Raw genomic sequence first — 23,860 nt, 5'->3', positions numbered from 1 at the left:
CTGGAAAAGAAAACTAGAGGAACAGCTGATTTGTGAGTTGGTGGGGCCGTGGGAGGGTGGTTTCCTTTATTTCAGTTCTGTTGTTGCTATCTTAATGTTGTCTGTATAATATATAATTGCTTTAACGAATAATCTAGAGTTTAGATTCAAAATATCTGATCGGGGCAGGTGTTCAGCCTAGCAGTTAAGATACCATTTAGGAATGTTGTGTCCCATATTTGAGTGTCTGCTCCACTCACAACTCTAGCTTCCTGCTAATGCATACCTTGTGGACAGCAATGATGGTGCAAGGGATGGGTTCTTGCCACCCATACAGGAGATCTGGATTGAATTTTTGGCATTCCTAGCTCTTGACTCCAGCCAGGGCCACAGGCATTCTTAGAGTGAGCCAGTTGATGGGGTCTTTCTCTTAAATAAAATTTTAAATATCTCATCAAATCCATTAATTGAATATTTTTCTCTTAAAATTTAATATTATCATAAAAGAGGAAAGGGCATTTATAACACAACAGTAAAAATAATGAAGAGGAGAGGAATTCTATAAACTAGGATTAAGTTCACTTTAACTACCTGTGATGCTGGCATCCCATGTGGGAGTTTGTTCGTGTCCTTGCTGCTCCACTTTCAGTCCCTCCCTGCTAATGGCCTGGGAAAAAGTAGAAGATGGCCCAAGTGCATGGGCCCCTGCACCCACATGGGAGACCTAGATGAGGAGACCTGGAGGAAGCTCCTGGCTCCTGGCTTTGGCCTGGCCCAACCCTTGTGGCCATCTGGGAAGGCAGACAGCAGATGAAAGATACCATTTGCACTCTACTCCCCACCCCCCTAACTAGGTCAAATTAACAAATAAATCTTAAAAAAAGAAAAATCCAAAATGATAGCATCTTAAACAATAATGAAGCTTATTTCTTGCTTATGTCCCCGAAATCCTCAGGCAGTCAACCCAGTGTTAGGAACCTCACACTCCTTGTTTTTTGCTCAACTTCCTCTCTATTCCAAAGACACCTGGTAGCCCAGGTTGGCTGCTGGGACTCCAGCCAGCACACTGGCAACCCTGCCAACAGGAAGAAGCAAAGGACGTACAAGGGTGCACACTTCCTCTTAAGGAGATTTCTTAGTCAAAGGACACATTCACTTAGAGCCCACTGGCCAAAACTCAGTCACAGGGCTACACCTAGTGGTGGGAAGAATGGGAGATTTAGTTTATTCTGGGTGGCTCCATGTCCACTGAAAAACTGAGAGTCCTGGAGCAAGTGTTTAGCTTAATGGTCAGAGTGCCTGCATTCCATATCAGAGTACTTGAGCTTGATTCTCAACCCTGGTGCCTGATCCAGTTGCCTGCCAGTGCAGACCCTGGGAGGCAGGAGTGAATACACAATTAACTAATTAATTCCACCCATGTACAAGACATGCATTGAATTAACTGGGTTCCTTCTACCCACGTATGAGACGTGCACTGAGCTCCCAGGTCCTGGTTCTGAAGTATATTAGGAGTAACAGTATATGCCAGTTAGCTCTCTCTATTTGCGTCTGTGAAATTAACCTTTTAAAGATTTATTTATTTGAAAAACAGAGTTACAGAGAGAGAGAGAGAGAGAATCATCCATCCACTGGTTCACTCCCCAGATGGCCACAACGGCCAGAGCTGTGCCGATCTGGAGCCAAGAGCTTCTGTGTTTCCCATGCAGGTGCAGGGGCCCAAGCACTTGGGCCATCTTCTACTGCTTTCCCAGGCCATAGAAGAGAGCTGGATCAGAAGTGGAGCAGCTGGACTAGAACTGGCATTCATATGGGATGCCGGCACTGCAGGTGGTGGCTTTACCTGCTATGCCATTTTGGTCCGATGTAACAGCTGTACAGCTCACATCTGCATCCAGCAACCAGCCTAGCAGAGGCTCCCAAATCTGGCAGGGAGAACTGACCGGGCCTGGATGCTCGTGACTGTGGGAGACTTGTGTGCCAAGACTGTGAAAACACTGAGGCTGGTGTGGCTGGGACTTCAGGAAGTCACCGTAGGCAGCTCACATGCTCAGGTCTCCCTGGTTCCTTGGTGGGGCACGTGGCTCGGGAATCTGCTTACACTGAAGACTGCACAGATCCTTTGTGTGGTCCTTGTGGAAGCGCAGATGAGTATCATACACAGTGGGGCTAGCGCCCAGGCACTGGTGTCCTTTGAGTAGAGGAAGTGAGCCGAGTCTATGCCAACAGAAGAAAACCTCCTCTCTAATTAAAAAAAAGAAGAAGAGATTTACCATGCCAAACCTGGGTGTCATCTTAACATTCCCTTCACCCTATAGCACTGAACAGAGCTCCCTGGCCATACCCACCACACACCTCTAGGTATTTCCTGAAAGCAGACACTCCACTATTCCACGAAGATAAAAGCCACCATAGCAAAAAACAAAAGAAAAGAAAAAAGGAAGCCAAGGAGCATCTCCACAAATGCCAAATAATAAATGCACCAATTCAAGAAAAAAGAATAAGGAACACAACATGATACTCCCAGAAGAATACAATTGAATACTAGATCATGAAGATGAAAAGTTGGAAGAAATGCAAGAAATGGAGTTCAAAAAATTGATCCTAAGATTACACAGAAGTAATCAGAAGCACGAACAAATGGAATTTGTAAATGACATGAAAGAAAATTTTTTCCACGAAATTGAGATCTTAAGGAGAAATTAAAATGAAACCTTGCAAATGAAGAATTCAATAGAACAAATAAAAATGCAGTGGGAAGCCTTAAAAACAGAAATGGTGAAGCAAAAGAAAGAATATCTGACATAAAATACAAATTGCAGGAAATTATACAGACAAGAAACAAGAGGGGCCAGCACTGTGGTGTAGCAGGTAAAGCCACCATCTGCAGTGCTGGCATCCCATATGGGCACTGGTTCGAGTCCCAGCTGCTCTACTTCCCATCCAGCTCCCTGCTATGACCTGGAAAAACAGTAGAAGATGGCTCAAGTCTTTGGGTCCCTGCACCTGTGTAGGAGACCTGGAAGAAGCTCCTGGCTCCTGGATTTGGATCAGCCCAGATCTGGCCATTGTGGCCATTTGGGGAGTGAAACAGTGAATGGAGGGCCTCTCTCTCTCTCTCTCTCTCTCTCTCTCTCTCTGTGCCTCTCCTTCTCTATCTATGTAACTCTGACTTTCAAATAAATAAACAAATCTTTTTAAAAAAATAAAGCAAATTCTTTTTTAAGAACAAAAAGAGGAAATTAGATAACTAAAAAACACTGTTGGGAATCTGCAGAATACTATCAAATGACCAAACATATGGTTCCAGGAATTCCTGAAGCCATGCAAAGAGAGAAAGGATTAGAAGGCCTTGTTAGTGAAATAATAACAGAAAACTTCCCTAATTTGGAGAAAGGGACATCCAAGTACAGGAAGCACACAAAACTCCTAATAGACATGACCAGAAAAGATCTTCACCACAACCCATTGTAATAAAACTCTCCACAGTAAAACATAAAGAAAAGATTCTAAAATGTGCATAAGAGAAATGCCAGATTACTTTAAAAGGATCTCCAGTTAGAATCACAATGGATTTCTCATTAGAAACCCTACAGGCTAGGAGAGAATGGCAAGATATAGTCCAAATCTGAAGAGAAAAAAAAACCTATCAACCAATACTGTACCCCACAAAGCTCATTTGTGAGGGAAGGTGAAATAAAGATCTTCCATAGTAAACAGAAATTCAAAGAATTTGTCACCATCCATCCAGCTTTGCAAAAGATGCTGAAGGATGTGCTGCACACAGAAACATGGTCATCACTATGAAAGAAGGTAAAGGCAGAAAATCTCCCAATAAAAGTATAAAGGAAATCCAAACTAAACAATAGGAATATTTATCAAAAAAATGGCAGGGCAAAGTCATTACTTATCAATAGTCATCTTGAATTTAAATGGCTTCAACTCTTCAGTTAAAAGACACAGATCTTCCTTTTGCCATTGGTTCACCCTCCAATGGCCACCGCGCCCAGCGCACCATGCTGATCCAAAGGCAGGAGCCAGGTGCTTCTCCTGGTCTCCCATGGGGTGCAGGGCCCAAGGACTTGGGCCATCCTCCACTGCACTCCCTGGCCACAGCAGAGAGCTGGCCTGGAAGAGGGACAACCGGGACAGAATCCGGCGCCCCGACCGGGACTAGAACCCGGTGTGCCGGTGCCGCAAGGCGGAGGATTAGCCTAGTGAGCCGCGGCACTGGCCAGATAAAATAGACTTTAACACTGTTAGAAGAGACAAAGAAGGGCACTATGTAATGATTAAGGGATCAATTCAACAGCAGGATGTAACCATTATAAATGTATATGCACCTAATCACAGGGCACCTGTCTATTTAAAAGAAAATGTTAAGGGACTTAAAGGGAGGCATAGACTCAAGTACAGTAGTAATGGGGGAAAATTCAATACCCTACTTTCAACAATGGACAGATCAACCAGACAGAAAATCAGCAAGGAAAAAAACAGTTAATCAACACTATAGACTAAATGGAACTAACAGCTATCTACAGAACAATTCATCCTACAATTGCAGAATATACATTCTTCTCTCCAGTGCATGGAACTTTCTCTAGGATTGACCACATGCTAGGCCATAAAGCAAGTCTCAGCAAACTAAAAAAAAAAAATCAAAATCATACCATGCATCTTCTTGGACAACAATGCAATGAAGGTGGAAATAAGCAACTCACGAATCTCTAAAACATATGCAAACAACATGTTCCTGAATGAGCACTGGGTCATAGAATAAATCAAAAGAGAAATCAAAGAATTTCTGGAAACAAATGAAGATGACAACACAACATATCAAAACTTATGGGATACGGCAAAAGCAGTGTTAGGAGGAAACTTTATAGCAATTGGTGCCTACATCAAAAAATTGTAAAGGCACCAAATAAATGAGCTATCAATGCATCTCAAGAATCTAGAAAAACTACAGCAAACAAAACCCAAAACTAGTAGGAGAAAAGAAATAATTAGAATTAGAGAAGAAATCAACAAAATTGAAACAAAAAATATAAAAGATCAGCAAAACAAAGAGCTGGTTTTTTGGGAAAAAAAAAATTGACACACCATTAGCCCAACTAACCAAAAAAGAAAAGAAAGAAAGAAAAAGGAGAGAGAAGAACCAAATCAATAAAATCAGAGGTGAAAAAAGAGATAAAACAACAGACACCATAGAAATAAAAAGAAGCATCAGAAATTCAGAAATTACCACAAAGAACTATAGGCCAACAAACTGGGAAAACTAGAAGAAAGAGAGAGATTCCTGGACACATACAACCTACCTAAATTGATCCAGGAAGACATAGAAAACCTGAACAGACCCATTACCAAGACAGAAATTCAATCAGTCATAAAGACCTTCCCAACAAAGAAAAGCCCAGGACCAGATGGTTTCACTGCTGAATTTCACCAGACATTTAAAGAACTAACTCCAATTCTTCTCTAGCTATTCAAAACAACTGGAAGGAAGGGAATCCACCCAAATTCTTTCTATGAAGCCAGCATCACTGTAATTCCTAAACCTGAAAAAGATGCAACTGAGAAAGAGAACTGCAGACCAATTTCCCTGATGAACACAGACACAAAATCCTCAAAAAAATTCTAGCCAATTGAATCCAACAACACATCAAAAAGATCATTCACCTGGACCAAGTGGGATTTATCCATGGTATGCAGGGATGGTTCAACATTGGCAAATCAATCAATGTGATACATAACATTAAAAAACTTAAGAACGAAATCCATATGATTATCTGAATAGTTGCAGAGAAAGCATATGATAAAATACAACACTCTTTCATGATGAAATCTCTAAGCAAACTGGATATAGAAGAAACATTCCTCAACACAATCAAAGCAATTTATGACAACCTATGGCCAGCATCATACTGAATGGGGAAAAATCGAAAGCATTCCCACTGAGATCCAGATGCCCAATGTCACCAATGCTATTCAATATAGTCCTGGAGGTTTTAGCCAGAACCACTAGGCACAAAAAAGAAATCAAAGGGACATAAATTGGGAAGGAGGAAGTCAAACTATCCCTATTTGCAGATGACATGATTCTATATATAAGGATCCAAAAGACTCCACTAAGAGGTTATTGGAACTCATAGAAAAGTTTGGCAAAGTCGAAGGACATATAATCAATACACAAAAATCAACAGTTTTATATGCAGACAATGCCAAGGCTAAAAAAGAACTTCTAAGATCAATCCCATTCACAATAGATACAAAAAAAAATCAAATACCTTGGAATAAATTTAAGCAAGGATGTCAAAGATCTACAGGATGAGAATTACAAAACATTAACGAAAGAAATATAAGAATATACAAAAAATGAAAAAATCTTCCATGTTCATGGATTGGAAGAATCAATAACATAAAAATGTCCATATTTCCAAAAGCAATTTACAGATTCAATACAACACCAATCAAAATATCAAATATAGTCTTCTCAGATATAGAAAAATGATTCTGAAATTCATATGGAAACACAGGAGACCCCAAATAGCTAAAGCAATCTTATATAACAAAAACAAAGCTGGAGGCATCACAATATCAGATTTCAAGACATACTAAAGGGCAGCTATAATCAAAACAGCCTGGTACTGGTACAAAAACAGATGGATAGACCAATGGAACAGAACAGAAATGCCAGAAATCAATCCAAGCATCTACAACCAACTTATATTTGACAAAGGAGCTAAAACCAATCCTGGAGCAAGGACAGTCTCTTCAACCAATGGTGCTGGGAAAACTGGATTTCTACATGTAGGAGTATGAAGCAAGACCCCTAACTTACACCTTACACAAAAATCCACTCAAAATGGATTAAAGACATAAATCTATAACCTGACAAATTATTAGAGAACATTGGGGGAAACCTGCAAGACACTGGCATAGGCAACGACTTCTTGGAAAAGACCCCAGAGGCACAGGCAATAAAAGCCAAAATTCACAAATGGGATTACACCAAATTGAGAAGCTTCTGTACTTCAAAATAAACACTCAGGAAAGTGAAGAGACAACTGACAGAATGGGAGAAATTTATTTGCAAACTATTCAACTGATAAAGGATTAATAACCAGAATATATAAAGAGATCAAGAAACTCCATAACAACAAAACAAACAATCCAGTTAAGAAATGGGCAAAGGACTTAAACAGACATTTTTCAAAAGAAGAAATCCAAATGGCCAACAAACACATGAAAAAATGTTCAGGATCACTACCTGTCAGAGAGATGCAAATCAAAACCACAATGACATTTCACCTCACTTCAGTTAGAATGGCCTTCATACAGAAATCAACAAACAACAAATGCTGGTAAGGATGTGGGGAAAAAGGTACCCTAATCTACTGTTGGTGGGGATGTAAACTGGTAAAGCCACTAGGGAAGACAGTATGGAGAGACCTCAGAAATCTGAATATAGACCTACCATATGATCCAGCCTCCCACCACTGGGAATTTACTCAAAGGAAATTAAATCAGCATATTTAAGAATTATTTGCACCCCCATGTTTATTGCAGCTCAATCCACAATAACTAAGACATGGAATCAACCCAAATGCCCATCAACTGAAGATTGGATAAAGAAATTATGGGATCTGTTCACTATGGAATACTACACAGTGGTAAAAAAAAATGAAATCTGGTCATTTACAACAAAATGGATGAATCTGGAAAACACCACACTTAGTGAAATAAGCCAGTCCCAAAAAGACAAATACCACATGTTCTCACTGACCTGTGATAACTAACAGAGCACCTAAAAGGTAATCTGTAGAAGTGAAGTTGACACTTTCAGTAGCAACAACTTGAAAAGCCCTTGTCTTGACTGCAGAGGAACAGGTTTTTCTTTTTTTTTTTTTAAATACTATTTGTTGAACACTTTAACAGAGTTTAACATATGTGTATAAAGTCAATTGAAAATAGATCTCAGTAAAATGTAAGAGTGAGAATAAGAGAGGGAGGATAAGAGGGGTGGGAGTATGGGTGAGAGGGTGGGCACAATGAGAACAATCACCATGTTCCTAAACTTGTAATTATGACGTCTATGAAGTTTGTAACTGTAAAGCTGTATAGTTCTGCATATATTCTTACAGACTTATTTCTAATGGCACAGTTTAAAAACTTGCCACGGGATCCCAAACCCCCTTAAGCTGGATGGTAAAAATAACATCTCAATGCCGGTGCTGTGGTGTAGCAGGTAAAGCCTGCAGTGCCAGCATCCCATATAGGCACTGGTTCTAGTCCCGGCTGTTCCACTTCCGATCTAGCTCTCTGCTATGGCCTGGGAAAGCAGTAGAAGATGGCCCAAGTCCTTGGGCCTCTGCACCCACATGGGAGACCTGGAAGAAGCTCCTGGCTCCTGGCTTCAGATCAGCACAGCTCTGGCCATTGCAGTGATCTGGAGAGTAAACCAGTGAATGGAAGACCTCTCTCTCTCTCTCTCTCTGCCTCTGCCTCTCCTTCTCTCTGTGTGTAACTTTGACTTTCAAATAAATAATAAAAAATAAATCTAAAAAAAAAAATCACCTTAAGTGTTAAAGTGATCATATGGATAGGATTAAGGGTCTGATAATAATAATAGATAGATTAAAAAGGAGTGAATACTCCAACAATCCACACAGAAGACTCACAGAATGACAATCACTTTAAATAGCACTCTGACCTCAGAATAAGCCCTTAGGGCATTCTGGTCTGGCTGAACAACCCAGAACATTTTAGGTATAGAAAGCCTAGACACTTAGGCAAAAAATGTCTTACATGAAGGATCTTGGTGGGTGAGACCCCAGTGGAAAGAGCTGGCCATCAAAGAAGGAGGTGCTTTTCTCCGAAGGGTGGAGAAAACTTCCACTTTGCTTATGCCCTTGTCTAAATACTGACGGAATATGGCCAGTGCCGTGGCTTACTAGGCTAATCCTCCGCCTGCAGCACTGGCACCCCAGGTTCTAGTCCCAGTTGGGGTGCCGGATTCTGTCCTGGTGTTGCTCCTCTTCCAGTCCAGCTCTCTGCTGTGGCCTGGGAAGGCAGTGGAGGATGGCCCAAGTGCTAGGTCCCTGCACCCGCATAGGAGACCAGGAGGAAGCACCTGGCTCCTGGCTTTGGATTGGCACAGCACGCGCCGGCCACAGTACACTGGCCGTAGCAGCCACTTGGGGGTGAACCAACAGAAGGAAGAACTTTCCGTCTCTCTCTCACTGTCTAACTCTGCCTGTCAAAAAAAAAAAAAAAAAAAAAAAAAAAAAAAAAAAAAAAAAGAAAGAAAAGAAAAGAAAAAAGATACTGAGTTTGTGGATTCAAAAAGCTTCCATAGCCTAGGCAGCTCATGTCAAGAGCCTCAGGAGATCACTGATGTCATACATAAGGGTGTTAATTGCTAAATTAACAAGAATCACCGTGCACTAACTTCCCATGTAGGACCTCTGTCCTCGAAGAGTCATATTATAACTACGTCTAAGTGCTCACAAAAGATGTATCATTCTTGGGTGCTCTGTTAAAGTTAATGACGTTTCTAAACAAACAAACAAAAAAAAAAACAAAAAAAAAAAACAAAGAAGTGAAATTAACTTCAAAATGCAATTACTTTGAACGCCCTTCTCTTGACTGTTAAGGAACAATTTTTGTTTTATTTTACCATGCAAATTGTTGAACTCTACTTAGTATATAGTTGGTCTTCTATGTATAAATTAATCAAAAATGGATCTTAGTGGAGATTAGGACTGGGAATGGGAGAGGGAGGAGGCGGAGGGGTGGGATAGTGGGTGGGAGGGTTTGGTATGGTAGGAATAATCACTTTATTCCTTAAGTTGTACTTACGAAATACATGCAGTCTGTATTCCTTAAATAAAAGGTTTCTTTGGAGGGGGGAATAAATAAAGAAATGAAAAAAGACAAAAGAAAAAGATAGGGGCCAACACTGTGGCGTTATAGGCTAAGCCTCCAGCTGTGGTGCCAGCATCCCAAAAGCACACCAGTTCATGTCCCGGCTGCTCCTCTTCTGACACAGCTCTCTGCTATGGCCTGGAAAAGCAACGGAAGATGGCCCAAGTGCTTGGGCCCCTGTACCCACCTGGGAGACCCAGAAAAAGCTCCTGGCTCCTGGCTTCAGATTGGCCCAACTCCAGCCATTGTAGCCATCTGGGGAGTGAACCAGAAGATGGAAGACCTCTCTTTCTCTATTTGCCTCTCTCCTCTCTCTGTGTACCTCTGACTTTCAGATAAATAAGTAAATATTAAAAAAAAAAAAAAAAAGAGAGAGAGAGAGAGAGACACTTTCACTGCGCCTTGAGGAAAGGGACCAGGACTATTGCTCCACATCAACTGGCCACTGGATGTCGGCTGCCGCCACCCCCACACACACACAGGCAAGGGACCGGGTTATGGGTGAGCCGGACCTGGTCAGCCGAGGCAGTTCTCAGAGAGGCACTCTGCTGAGAGCACTGCGAACAAGCTCCCAGGTGAGGCCGAGCGGCTGCCTCTTCACGGGCTACACCTGAGGAACGGCTGCTAGACTACGCAAACATCCTAAGTCCCCGCAGACAGGTGATGATCACAGCCGGCTCAGCTGCTCTCTGAGGCCGCCAGGAACACTGGCCCTGTCCATCTCTGCTCTGGACTCATTAGCATATCCGCTCGGGGTCTTCACAAAGTCCCTTTCCTGCTTCCAGACAGCTCCGGTTGCCACAGCCACAGGAGGGGCGGCTTCAGGGAAGCACCAGCTCTGATGGCTTCGTTGAGGAAACAGACTTTTTTTTTTTTTTGGAAGTCCCTCACTCCTGCAGACTTCTTTAAATTTGATAAATCCACATCGTCTTAATTCTATGACATTTGGGTCCTTTTTGTAGAGAAGTGAATTGACATACAGAGGGTGAGAACATCCCTTCACTGAAAATCTCACAAAAACGTGCACAAGCAAACTTTCTTCACAAGCAGAGCAGCACAGTCCAGTCCCAGAGAGGCACTGAGAAGGTTTACTGGTTCCAGTAAAAGTGCCCCATCTGACCTCCCCTTTAGCTGTATTTATCTGAAAAAAAAAAAAAAAAAAAAAAAAAAAAAAAAGACATGCTTCCTGATCAATTGCAGAATTTGGCTCTTGCTGGTTTTTTTCTTTAGGGAACCACATTTATAGTTGTTTTTACATCTCAAGGTCCAGAACAGGCCACGTAATGTTGCAAAGGATGCTGGGAAGGCAAGTTCCAGTCTTATAAGCTTTGTAGTAGGAGGTGGCAATGGAGGAATGAGCTGAGAATCACTGCTGAGCTAACCACAATCATTTTATCTTGTGCTGCGGATTCATCAAAACCAGAAACTTTAAAAAAAAGAAAAAGAGGTTGGTCGGGGCAGGCTGTGCATGGTGGGGTGGGGAGTGGGGGTGGGATTCATGCTTTCTACAGTAAGATCTTCTGCACAGTTTGGTTTGTTGCCATTTTCGTGTATTACTTTATTTTTAAAATCTACAACTCCACTATTTTTCTCTTACTCCACTTTGGCAAAGCTTGTTGGATCCACTTTCAGAAGATTTCTGGAATCTTCCATGCCTCGTCATCTCCACTGCCGCCACCATCCTCACTTCTGCCCATGCCCTACGTATGTGTTCTTCTAAAAATATCTCTTCCCAAAGGGTGTCTGGCCTAGCAGGTAAGAAACCTGCAGGGGCCAGTGCTGTAGCACAACAGGTAAGGCCGCTGCCTGAAGTGCCGGCATCCCATATAGGCACTGGTTCAGGTACTGCTGCTCCACTTCTGATCCACCTCTCTGGTATGGCCTGGGAAAGCAGTAGAAGATGGCCCAAGTCTTTGGGCCCCTGCACCCACATGGGAGACCTTGAAGAAGCTCCTGGCTCCTGGCTTCAGATCAGCCCAGCTCCAGCCATTGTAGCCATCTGGGGAGTGAACCAGCAGATGGAAGACCTCGCTCTCTCTCTTTCTCTTTCTCTCTCTCTGCTTCTCCTCTCTCTCTGTATTTCTGACTTTCAAATAAATAAATATTTTTTTAAAAAAAGACACTTGCACTTTGTCCCACCTCAGAAGGCCTGGGTTCAAGTCCCAGCTCTGCTCCTGATTCCAGCTTCCTACTAACACACACCCTGGGAGGCAGCAAGGGATCGTTCAAGTGACTGGGTCCCTGCCACTCTTGTGGGGGACTCAGACTGAATTCCAGCCTCTTGGCTTTCACCTGACCAAACCTCAGCAGCTGTGGGCATTTGGGGAGTGAACCAGAGTATGGGAGGTCTCCGTCTCCCTCTCTCTCAAATAAAAATTTTTTTAAAGAATTATTTTATTTGTTTGTAAGACAGTTACAGAGAGAGGTCTTCCACTGGTTCACTCCCCAAATGACCACAACAGCCAGAGCTGTGCTGATCTGAAACCAGGAGCCAGGAGCTTCTTCTAGGTCTCCCACACGGATGCAGGGGCCCAAGGACTTGGGCCATCTTCTACTGCTATCCCAGGCCATAGCAGAGAGCTGGATTGGAAAAGGTGCAGCCAGAACTCGAACCAGTGCCCATACGGGATGTCGGTGCTGCAGGCTTTAACCCACCGTGCCACAGTGTCGGCCCCTCAAATAAAATTTTTACAAGTTTATCTCTTCTTGTACTCAAAACTCAACAGTTGCTCCCCATCTTACTTAAGGTAAAAATGTAAATTTCTGCAGTGGCCCTCAAGCTCTTCCAGAATCATCCATCTGCATCTTCTCTCCCTTAACTGCTACACCCCAGGCACACAGGCCACCTTAGCATGCCTCAAACATGGTGCACATTCCCACCTCAGAGTCTTTTTACAAATATATAATAACACTAACTTTTAAAAAATCCATTTATTTATTTGGAAGGTGGAAACAGACAGAGATCCATCCACTGGTTCATTCCCTATTTGCCCACAGCATCCCAGGCCAAGCTCCAAATTTGGGAGCAGGAACTCAATCCAGGTGAACCAGGTAGGTGGCAGGCACCCACCTACTGCAGCCATCACCACTGCCTCCATGGGTACACATCAGCAGGAAGCTGGAGTCAGGAGCTGGAGCCAGGAATCAAAACCAGATACATTGATGTGAGATGTGGGTGTCTTAAGAGCCAGACCAAGGCTGGTGCCGTGGCTCAATAGGCTAATCCTCCGCCTGCGGTGCCGGCACACCGGATTCTGTCCCAGTAGCCCCTCTTCCAGGCCAGCTCTCTGCTGTGGCCCGGGAGTGCAGTGGAGGATGGCCCAAGTGTTTGCGCCCTGCACCCCATGGAAGACCAGGATCAGCACCTGGCTCCTGCCTTCGGATCAGCGTGGTACACCGGCTGCAGCACGCCGGCCACAGCAGCCATTGGAGGGTGAACCAACGGCGAGGGGGAAGACCTTTGTCTTTCTCTCTCACTGTCCACTCTGTCTGTAAAAAAAAAAAAAAAAAAAAAAAAAAAAAAAAAAAAAAAAAAGAGCCGGACCAAACAGCCACCCCTCACCTCTGAGTCTTCTCCATGCCTGGGATACCCCTTGTACCCCTGCTAGCTGGGCTGTCCTCCCCCCAGGCCCACACCATCCCATGGCCTGACCCCTTGCTCCCTGCCTTCACTCAGATGACGCCACCTCAGTGAAGCCTTCATTGGCACACTGCTTCTACTGGCAGCACTGGTCCCCTCCCCTGCCGGGTGTGGTCGCAGCATGTGCCACGGTCTCACATTATACATGGTCTCTGTCTGTCTGCTTGTGTCTCTGGTATGAGTGCTCCTGAGCACAGGCATTTGACTGTTTCGTGCACTGCTGCATCCCCCGGAACTGAAACAGCACAAAGAACATGTCGGCTCTCATTAAAGATGTGAGGAAATGCAAAAGCCGGAAGGAAGTATGAGGTTTCTTTCTAAAGGTAATATGCTATTAGAACAGAAACCACTGGAGACTGAGTGAGTGATTGATTTGCAGCAATTAGCTCACATAATCATGGAGTCTGGCAAATCTGAACTCTGTAGGCCAGGCCTGCAGGCTGGAAATTCAGTTAAGAGTTGGTGCTGTGGGGCTGGTGCTGTGGTGTAGTGGGTAAAGCCACTGTCTGCAGTGCTGGCATCACATGTGGGCACCGGTTCGAGTCCCTGCTGCTCCACTTTTGATCCAACTCCCCGCTAATGTGCCTAGGAAGGCAGGAAAAGATGGCCCAGGGGCTGGTGCTGTGGTGTAGCTGGTAAAGCCACCGCCTGCAGTGCTGGCATCCCATATGAGCACCGGTTCTAGTCCCAGCTGCTCCTCTTCTGATCCAGCTCTCTGCTATGGCCTGGGAAAGCAGTGGAAGATGGTCCAAGTGCTTGAGACCCTGCACCCATGTGGGCGACCTGGAAGAAGCTCCGGGCTCCTGGCTTCTGATCAACACAGCTCTGGCCGTTGTGACCATATGGGGAGTAAACTGGCGCATGGAAGACACTCACTCTCTCTCTCTCTCCCCCCCTCCCTCCCTCCCTCCCTCCCTCTGCCTTTCAAATAAATAAATAAAACTTAAAATAAAAATAAAAGATGACCCAAGTACTTCCATGGGAGATGCGGAAGAAGCTCCTAGCTTACTGGATGGAAAATTCTGTTTCCCTCACTCTCTCTCTCTCTGTAACTCTGCCTTTCAAATAAAATAAATAAATCTTTTTAAAAAAATTTACCATCATAGCCCAGAAAAAGAAATTACAAGCTACAGAATTTGTATTCTTGAGGGGTAATGGGAATTCAGGCAGTAAACCCAGAAGGAAACAAATGCCACGTTGCAAAGTGCAGGAAGTTTTGCGGAAGGGTAGAGGGTTTGGTGGGGGCTGGCTGGGGAGGCTTCAAAACCTCTGACCTTGAGTTCAGTTGTGTAGGTGCAAAGGACATTTGAGGCGAAGGGAGCGGAGGCCTGAGAAGGCACAGCCCCCTGATGAGCGGCCACCAATCTTCAGGAAGCCAATCTTTGCTAAACTTCAGTGCCAACATTCTGCATCTCTACATTCATTGTCCCACGTGACAGCAGGTAGCTTTTGCGCCTCTTGTAGCCCTACAATTCTGAGCCCGCAGAAGAGTCTATAATTAAAGCCCATGCCCAAGGTGGCCCTGCCTGCTGCAATCTCGTTCCCTGGGATTAGGTTTTCTTTAAGAACCCGCCCTTCCCCTGGCTACATCTGTGTGCTGTGAGTGGAGCTGATCCCTCGCCTAGGACTGGGTGTGTGTGCCAGAGACAGCGCTGGCCAATCGCTCTTAGAGACACAGCACTGTGTGGAGGCGCCAGCAGTCAAGGCTGATTGCTTACTCAGGGAGTGGGAGACGCTCAGAGTGCTCTTGGCCAACGCCTCCTTCCACAGCTTTTCCTGCGGGCACGTGGGCCCCTCCAAAGTGTTCAGCAAAGTCCTCTTCTTGAACTCTAACTAGATGAGTCTTACTATTCAAATCAGACCTCATAATAGAGTAAAAACCACTGCCTGCACCCAAGTGGCTACATTTGTGTAGAGACAAAGTATCCGAGGAGACATAAACATGTCTCATCTTGGCTTGTCAGGGGAGGCTTAGTATACAAAATCATTCCCCCACAGAACACAACGCTGGGCTTGTCTTGTCACTGATCACATCGTCCAGGGGCTGGGGAGGTACAAATATGAAAAAGGTGTCATCTTTACTAGTCAGAGCTTGTATTCTAGTAAGAAAAGACAGCCCAGAATGTTACAGCCATATTTATGATTAGTGACAGGGCAGGCTCCTCTACAGTCCAGGCTCCTTCTGTCGCGAGCATCTGGCTTCAGCAATAAAGCGGACTCAGGGGCTCATGCAACTGAGAGCTATTTGGTAGACTGAGCGATGCAAACAATTGCTGGGGAGCAGGCATTTGGTCTGGTGGTTAAGACACTGGTTGGGACACCCATGTTCCACACTGGAGTGCCCGGGGTTCAGTACCTGGCTCTGGCTCCCGATCCCAGCCTCCAGCTAATGCAGACCCCAGGAGGCAGTGGAAAGGCTTGAGTCATCGGGTTCCTGACACCCGTGCGAGAGACCCAGACCGAGCTCCTGTATCCTGGCTCTGGCCCTGCTCCAAGCCTAGTCCCAGCTGTTGTGGGCAACTGGGAGTGAAGCAGTGAATGGGAATTCTGTGTCTGCCTCACAAATAAATTTTTTAAGTAAAACAAGATTATTGCCATAGGAGATTATGCCATGGGAAAAGGCAGAAGGAGCTGAAATAGGATGATGGCATTGAGAATGGAAATGAAGGGACAGTTGTGAAAGGTGCTTGGCAGCAGGATGATCCCAGGATATATGACGCTTCTGCCTACCCCAATTTCCAGTGTGTTCTAGTCCAAATCCTAGCGTTTGCAAAACCGTGAGAGCCAGCACTTGGCCATATGCAGGCCAGCAGCTACTGGACTGTTTTGTTTTCATATACCATTTCAAGTAATTCAATGTTTTTTTTTTTCAGACTAAGCTAATTATTTGAGCACCACACTGAAGGATGATTCTGTAGCACAAATATTTTTAATTTCCTCTTCCCAAGTCATTTTACATTTGTAGGCTTTAAACTATCTTACCATCTGCTGATTCATCATAAATCAATTATTAATAAAGTATTTGATAAGTGGCAAATACATGTAGCATCATTATTTCTGTACTATTGCTAACAAATGTCCATTTCTCACTTCAGTGGTTTATTTACCTTTTGTATTTGCTTAAATTGTTTATTCTTCATATTAAGGGAAGAAAATAAATTTTCAGAACTAGGAAGAAAAGAAATATGACAAATATATTACTAACAAATTAGAACTAGATTACATGGATTTGAGAAAATATAGTAATATTCAAAGCTTTGTTACTGTCACTATTGGGCACTAGCTTGGAATTTGGAATTTTGACACCAGATTTAAAACTAAGAATTAGAAGTATTTAAAATTATAATATAGGCTCGGGCATTTGACACAGTGGTTAAGCTGCCAGCATCCAGAATCAGAGTGCCCAGGTTCATGTCCTGGCTCTGCTCCTGAGTCTCATGGAAATGTGCACTTCAAAGGCAGCAGCTAAGGCTCAAGCAGTTAGGTCCCTGCCACCCACGTTGGAGGCCAGGTTTAAGTTCCTGGCTCCAGGCTTCTGCTTGGCCCAGCCCCAGCTATTGTGGGAATTTGTGGGAGTGAACAGCAGATGGCAGCTCTCTCTCTGTCACTATCTGTCTCTCTGTCTTTCAAACAAATCTTTTTAAAAACATTACAATGCAACGGTGGCAGGGACTAGATTCAACTGCAGACTCAACTGGGTTGCAAGACCAAGATGATCTCTTCATTTGTGTTGTCACGTGTCTTAGAACAGGAATCAGTGTCTCCGTCTCTCCCCATGCAGCCTTTCTACAAGACTAATTCGGGCTTCCTCTCAGTATGGTGGCCTCACAGTACTTGGACTTCTGACACAAGTGGATGCATTGCCCCAGAACATGCATTCCAAGAGCAAGGATTCCGAGAAGTTGGATACAGAAACTTCTAGTCCTTTTGAAGTCTGGAAATGGCACAGTGCTGCGTTCACAGAATTCTATTGGGTAAGTGGTCACAGGGCCATACAGATTCAAAGGGGAGGGGAAACAAACTACATGGGGAGAATGACAAAGATTTTTCCCAACATCTTAATTCATAACAATTAACATAAAACGTTTCCTAGGTAAACCAAATGGGGGGAAATGGGAGCTTATGTGAACCAATGTGTATGTAGCATGGTATATTTGCATGGAAAAATCATTTTTCCTTTAAATTTTTTAAAAGATTTATTTATTTGAGAGACAAAGAGGGAAGTCTTCCATCTGCTGGTTCACTCCCCAAATGGCTGTAACAGCCGGAGCTGGGCCAATCCAAGTCAGGAACCAGGAAATTCTTTCAGGTCTCCCATGCCGGTGCAGGGGCTGAAGCACTTGGGCCATTTTCCACTGCTTTCCCAGGCCATAGCAGAAAGCTGGATCAAGCCGGCGCAGTGGCTCAATAGGCTAATCCTCCACCTAGTGGCACCAGCACACGGGTTCTAGTCCCGGTCGGGGCGCCGGATTCTGTCCCGGTTGCCCCTCTTCCAGGCCAGCTCTCTGCTGTGGCCAGGGAGTGCAGTGGAGGATGGCCCAAGTGCTTGGGCCCTGCACCCCATGGGAGACCAGGAGAAGCACCTGGCTCCTGCCTTCGGATCAGCACGGTGCGCCGGCCGCAGCATGCCAGCCATGGCAGCCATTGGAGGGTGAACCAACGGCAAAAGGAAGACCTTTCTCTCTGCTTCTCTCTCTCCTCTCACTATCCACTCTGCCTGTCAAAAAAAAAAAAAAAAAAAAAAAAAAGAAGGAAAAAAAAGGAAAGAAAGCTGGATCAGAAGAGGAGCACCTGGGACACAAACTGGTGTGCATATAGGATGCTGGCGCTACAGGTGGAGGCTTAACTTACTACATCATAATGCCAATCCCTCCTTTAAATTTTTATGTTCACTTTTTTTCTTTTTTGAAAGGTAGACAGCGACAGGCAGAAAGATATTTCATCCACTGATTCACTCCCCAAATATCTGTAACAGCCAGGACTGGGGCAGCTGAAGCCGGGAGTCGGTAACTCAATCCAGGGCTCCCACTTGGGCAGCAGGGATCCAAGTAGTTGAGCCTCCCAAAGTGTGCATTAGTGGGAATTTAGGATAGGAAGTGGAGTCGGGACTCAAACCCAGGCACCTGATATGGGATGTGGGTGTCCCAGTCTTTTTTTCTTCTTCTAGGATTTGTTTATTTATTTGAAAGAGTTACAGAGAGAGAAAAAGAGGGAGAGACTGAGACAGAGTGAGATTTTCCATCCACGGGTTCATTCCTCAAATGGCCAAAACAGCCAGGACTCAGCCAGGCCAAAGCCAGGAACCAGGAGCTTCACCCGGTCTCTCATGTGGTTGTAGGAGCCCAAGCACTTGGACCATCTTCCGAAGCTTTCTTAGGCCATTTAGCAGGGAGCTGGATCAGAATTGAAGCAGCCTGGACTTGAACCGGTGACTGTATGGGGTGTCAGCCTTTCAGGTGGCAGCTTAACCCGCTATACCACAATGCTGGCCCCCCAAAAGAGTCTTAAGCACTGTGCCAAAATCCTGCCCTCATTTTTTTATGTATTAGTAAATGCACATATAATATCTGCAAAGACACACAGGAAACAGAAAATAATGTTTTTTAGGAAGAGGAATTAGGTGCCTGGGTGGCACAGATCAGGGAAGACTTCATACCGTGGACCCTTTGCTATGTTTTTAACTTCACATCATGTGTATGTATTACCTATTCAAATCCTAAGTCCATTTTTATGGAGACACAACATTTAGCACAATTTATGTCACGAGTGAAATAAATGCTGCTTGTGGCGGGTAATCCGACAACGTCAGAAACAGCAGCTGTGATCAGTGTGTAGCTTCTTGTTCTTTCAGGTAAAAAGCTTATCTAAAAAAATGATTCTGTTAAAATGGAACCAGCGAAAATTGCATAACAGAACATAAAACACAAACAAACAGCAGCTCTTCAGAGAGTAGCCTTAGGCGGATCTCTACATTCTTTACATTTTCCAGTAGCATAGGAATAATTATTTTAGAAACTCTTGCTCCAACAGGGCACATGACTCTTCATTAGTAATGGTGCAACACTTGTTTATTCAGATTTGAATTAAAAGGAAAGGAAGGAAGGGACAAACGAGGAAGGGAAAGAGGGAGCAACCATTTCTACGTGTGTGAAGTATTTTAATAGAAATAATAGTTACAAAACTAGATGTTTTACTTGATGTGACTATGAATGGTTTCTTCATTTTGATCAACTGTTAGGCTTATTTATAAATTACTGGCGTCACAGCTAATATTAGTAATTTGGGAGCACTAAAAAGAAAACACATCCTAAGAATCATCTTCCAGAAATTGTTGGATAGCTGCAACAGAACAGTAATGAGACAGCTGATTACAAAAATCAGTCATTTTCAGCAACTGCATCTTGAGCCCTTCTGACAGTCTGCTTGTTAGTGAGGAGCAGTTTAAATGGTTTTTCAAATAAGTTAAGAGGTTGAATTCTTTGTGAATATCTTTTCTTTTTTCTGAAAATCCAATACAAATATTGTGTAAGATACAAGATTGCCAAGTCCAATGCAGGCTTTTGAAAGAATACTACTAACTCTTTAGTTGCTGAAGAGTTTCTTTTCATACCCAGAAAATACTCCCGCTGTTCTGAAGAAGTATTTTTGAAGATGCAGAGACAGAATGTTAAGGGAGCTCTTATACAATGTTGCCATTATTTTTCATCACACTATTGCCAAAAAGAAGGGTAGAGCATATGAGTGCTGTAGCAGCTTGTGAATATCTTTGCTTGCAGCAGAATTTAGAAAAAGAAATGATGAATATGTGCCACTTAGAGGAAGGGCATTCTGAAAAAAAAACTGCGTTTTATGGAAAAATGGACCCACTGACACCGGAAAGTTTTAAGTTAAATAGGAAAATAAACCAAGGCAGCCTCTCAACATGCTGATACGTGAGAGGCAAGGAGAGGTTGAATGCTGTGGACATGGGTTGGGTTTGTGGCCATCCAGCTCCCTCCCCTTCCCTTGTCCCATCAGCAGCTCAGTCTTCCTTTGGAGGGAATTCCATGTTGCATGTTGTGCTGCTGTGTGGGTGTCCCTAGCACAAACCTCCCAGTGCTGAAGTCCAACACAGAAGCAAATGGCCTTCCAGCTGTCCTTTGGTGCCTCTGTGGAACAGACGCATGGCCTAACTTGACCAATAACACTTTCGTTGCTGGGATTTTGCATCTTGAGTACGAGGACTAAAGACAGGGAATGTGGGATTCAGATGCTCCCACCATGGACTTCTGTGTTGCCTCATCTCCATGGTTTTCGAGAACCCTCCAGCCTTCTGTCATTTTGGTGAGTCCTCAGTGCCTGCCTGTATTATTGAGATATGGATTCAGTTGCAGGTAACAAAAATAACAGGCGCTTAATCAGGGCACAAATTTCTTTCTTTCTAATCAAAGCTAAGAGGCCTTGGTATCATGTCTCAGTATACGAATCCTGCTACAGTTTGAATACAGGCATTCTGGAACTCAGAATGCTTCAAGCTCTCTGCTTTGCTATCCCTAACGTATGGGCCAAGATGGAGCTCCAGTCTTCACATATGTAATGAAAGAAGTGAAGAAGTCTAGTGCATTGCGTATACTGTGTCCACTTATATCCCATTGATCAGAACCTAATCACATGGCCAGACCTAGCTGCAAGGGAGGCTGGGAAATGTGGTCCTTATTTTTGTAGACCATGTGCCAAGAGTTTTAAAACTAAGTAAAAACAAAAGAATAGAAATTGGGTAACTTAAAGCTTTGTCACTCACTCCTTCCAGAATTACTCTTTTACGCAAGATAGCAAGAGAAGGTGTCCATTACTATCAACAAAGAATCACGTCTGATAACTCAAGCCGCAAATGGTAAGATTTAGGGAGGCAATGTAGCGTAGCAGCCTCTGGCATCACCATACATCCCAAGGTGTGTATCAGAAACTGGCAGTCATCCTTATCTCTTTTGCTCTTTCCATATTCAACCACCCACCCAATTTTCTTCACTCTATCTCCTTAAAAATTCTCAATGCCAGCCCTTTCACTTCATTCCCACACTGCTGCCATGGATCAAGTCTTTGCCATTTTTCGCATCCCAACTCCTACCCACTCACCCCTCTAATTCCACTGCTCTCGTGTGGAGAGCTCTTTCTAAAATCTAACTCTGCACAACATTCCTTCAATCTCCCTGCATAATGCTTTGATCAAGTCTTCAAAAGGATAAATTCCAAACTCAAACTTCCTTGTGTGGCTTCCAGCACCCTTCACTTGTCTCTTGATGTTCCCCATGGGCCGGTACCTATGTGCCTCGTACCCTGAATACTTCCCTCATCCTCAGCCCTGCTTCTGTGAAACGCCCAGGTGATCTGGTTCAGCTTGGCAGGGAAAGAGAATTCTGGACAGCATGCTGTCCAGGCAGATAAGAGAACTAGCAGGGGCATTTTATGAATGAGAGATGAAGCACGGTGACTACATCATTATTCACGTTCGTTTCTGTGCCATATACCGATAGCAATCACACATCGGTAAAATGATGCATCACTAGAAATCATGGAGAAACGCTGGATGATCCTATTCTCTGATCTACATCTATTTCAACATTCTTCAGTAATATAATTCCACATAAGTCATCTGTATGAGTGCAAGATACTACAACCTAGTATATTCAGAAATTATAGATCAATGCATGAAGGATACTTTTCGGTTTGTCAAAATATTGCACCATATACAGATACCAAGTAAATGTAACATTGTAATAGCAAATCATTACACTCTGATAGAACAGAAGGAAGGAAATGCAAATAGCATTAATGATGAATATGAAATGAAGCAATGTTTTCCCATCAGGATGATAGTGAGTAAAATGAGACGATGGCATAAGGACATTTGCTGTGTGAATTTCTGCAGTAGGATAAATTCCTACATGGATCACAAAGTCAGATGACGTAGGATTAAACTGAAAGGAAGTAGACATGAGGAAGTTGCTGATGAAAGATCCTTCCAAGGATGGATTCCTGAGTACATCACAGACTTTCACTGGGGTGGATAGTGACCTGCACAGGGTGACTTAACTATGGATCTGCCCAGAGACATGGGGCTGAGTTGACAACTCTGGACTAGGATTTTATAGTTCTATTGAAAAGAATATAAAACCTGCAGAGTTTTAAATTTATTACAAGGCATATAATGAAATGCATCTATATAGAGATCAAATTGTTGATTTGTAGATCTGAGATCTATAGCCTGGATTTTGTGGGATCCAGGTGCTAGGCAACCTCTTTAGGAAATTTTATTATAAAAAGCCTGATATAAAAATAATCACACATTTGATATTTCTTAGCAACGAATACTTTGCTTCACTTAAAGGCATACCACATCACATGAACATGACATTATGCACAAATGATTTAGGTTGCCTTTTTTTTTTTTTTTTTTTTTTTTTTTTGACAGGCAGAGTTAGACAGTGAGAGACAGAAAGGTCTTCCTTTTCCATTGGTTCACCCCCCAAATGGCCGCTACAGCCGGCGCGCTGCACTGATCCGAAGCCAGGAGCCAGGTGCTTCTTCCTGGTCTCCTATGTGGGTGCAGGGCCCAAGCACTTGGGCCATCCTCCACTCCCTTCTGGGCTACAGCACAAAGCTGGCCTGGAAGAGGAGCAACCGGGACAGAATCTGGCACTGCAACTGGAACTAGAACCCAGGGTGCCGGCACCGCAGGTGGAGGATTAGCCAAGTGAGCTGCGGCGCTGGCCTAGTCTGCTCTTTTATACCCAAATGTAACATTACTAATGTAAAAAGTTAGCCTTTTTAATAAGGTTACAGGCAGAGGGGAGGGAATAAAATCATAATTCCCCATAGTTCAGTGCACTCATATGACTGTTTGATGCAGGCTAGTGAGTAATCATTTGCAAATCAATTTTGGATAAAAAAATTCTTTCATCATCACACTGATATAAACATTGAAAATAGCAGAGTCAAAGAGGCAAGTAAAAAAGGAACTTGTTTTATTTATAGGCATTTATCTGCAGGCATTAAAATGCAAGCACAAATAGCTCTGTTTAAAAAATCATAGACTTTTATACATGTATATTATAATGTGTAATACACACACACAGTTCATAGACAGAATATACCAAATATCTTTCAAAATGTTTCAACTAAGAAAAGTAGTCTAGTATAGTTCTTCCCAGTCTTTTAACTTCATAACATAAAACAAATATCATATAGGACTTTTTCTCTTAAGTGTTTACTTGCATGATTGCAGACTTATAGGAAAGTAGCAAAAATTACACAAAGAACTACCTTCTGTCCTTC

At 43.5% G+C, this 23,860-nt stretch overlaps 1 protein-coding gene across 11 annotated transcripts in view; it reads right to left on the bottom strand.

Annotated features, from left to right (window-relative positions):
- Positions 1–23,860, bottom strand: part of RPS6KB1 (ribosomal protein S6 kinase B1) — a 222,813-nt gene that overhangs the window by 95,392 nt on the left and 103,561 nt on the right. For 2 of the 11 annotated variants that reach the window (XM_070059935.1, XM_070059934.1), the window contains exon 16: positions 1,967–2,223. The exons of 5 other annotated variants lie outside the window; for them this stretch is intronic. In XM_070059935.1, the coding sequence (XP_069916036.1) occupies positions 2,022–2,223 (202 nt within the window). In that variant the 3' untranslated portion in view covers positions 1,967–2,021. Of the gene's footprint in view, positions 1–265; positions 409–1,966; positions 2,224–16,617; positions 16,715–20,735; positions 20,889–23,860 lie in introns of those variants that run through there. 4 more of the 11 variants (XM_070059927.1, XM_070059926.1, XM_070059929.1 and 1 more) reach the window with 4 other exon arrangements.

Source organism: Oryctolagus cuniculus, chromosome 17 (genome assembly GCF_964237555.1).
Source record: "Oryctolagus cuniculus chromosome 17, mOryCun1.1, whole genome shotgun sequence".
Taxonomy (NCBI): domain Eukaryota; kingdom Metazoa; phylum Chordata; class Mammalia; order Lagomorpha; family Leporidae; genus Oryctolagus; species Oryctolagus cuniculus.
Note: the sequence above shows the minus strand (reverse complement) of the source record. Positions and strands in the feature narration are given on the sequence as shown.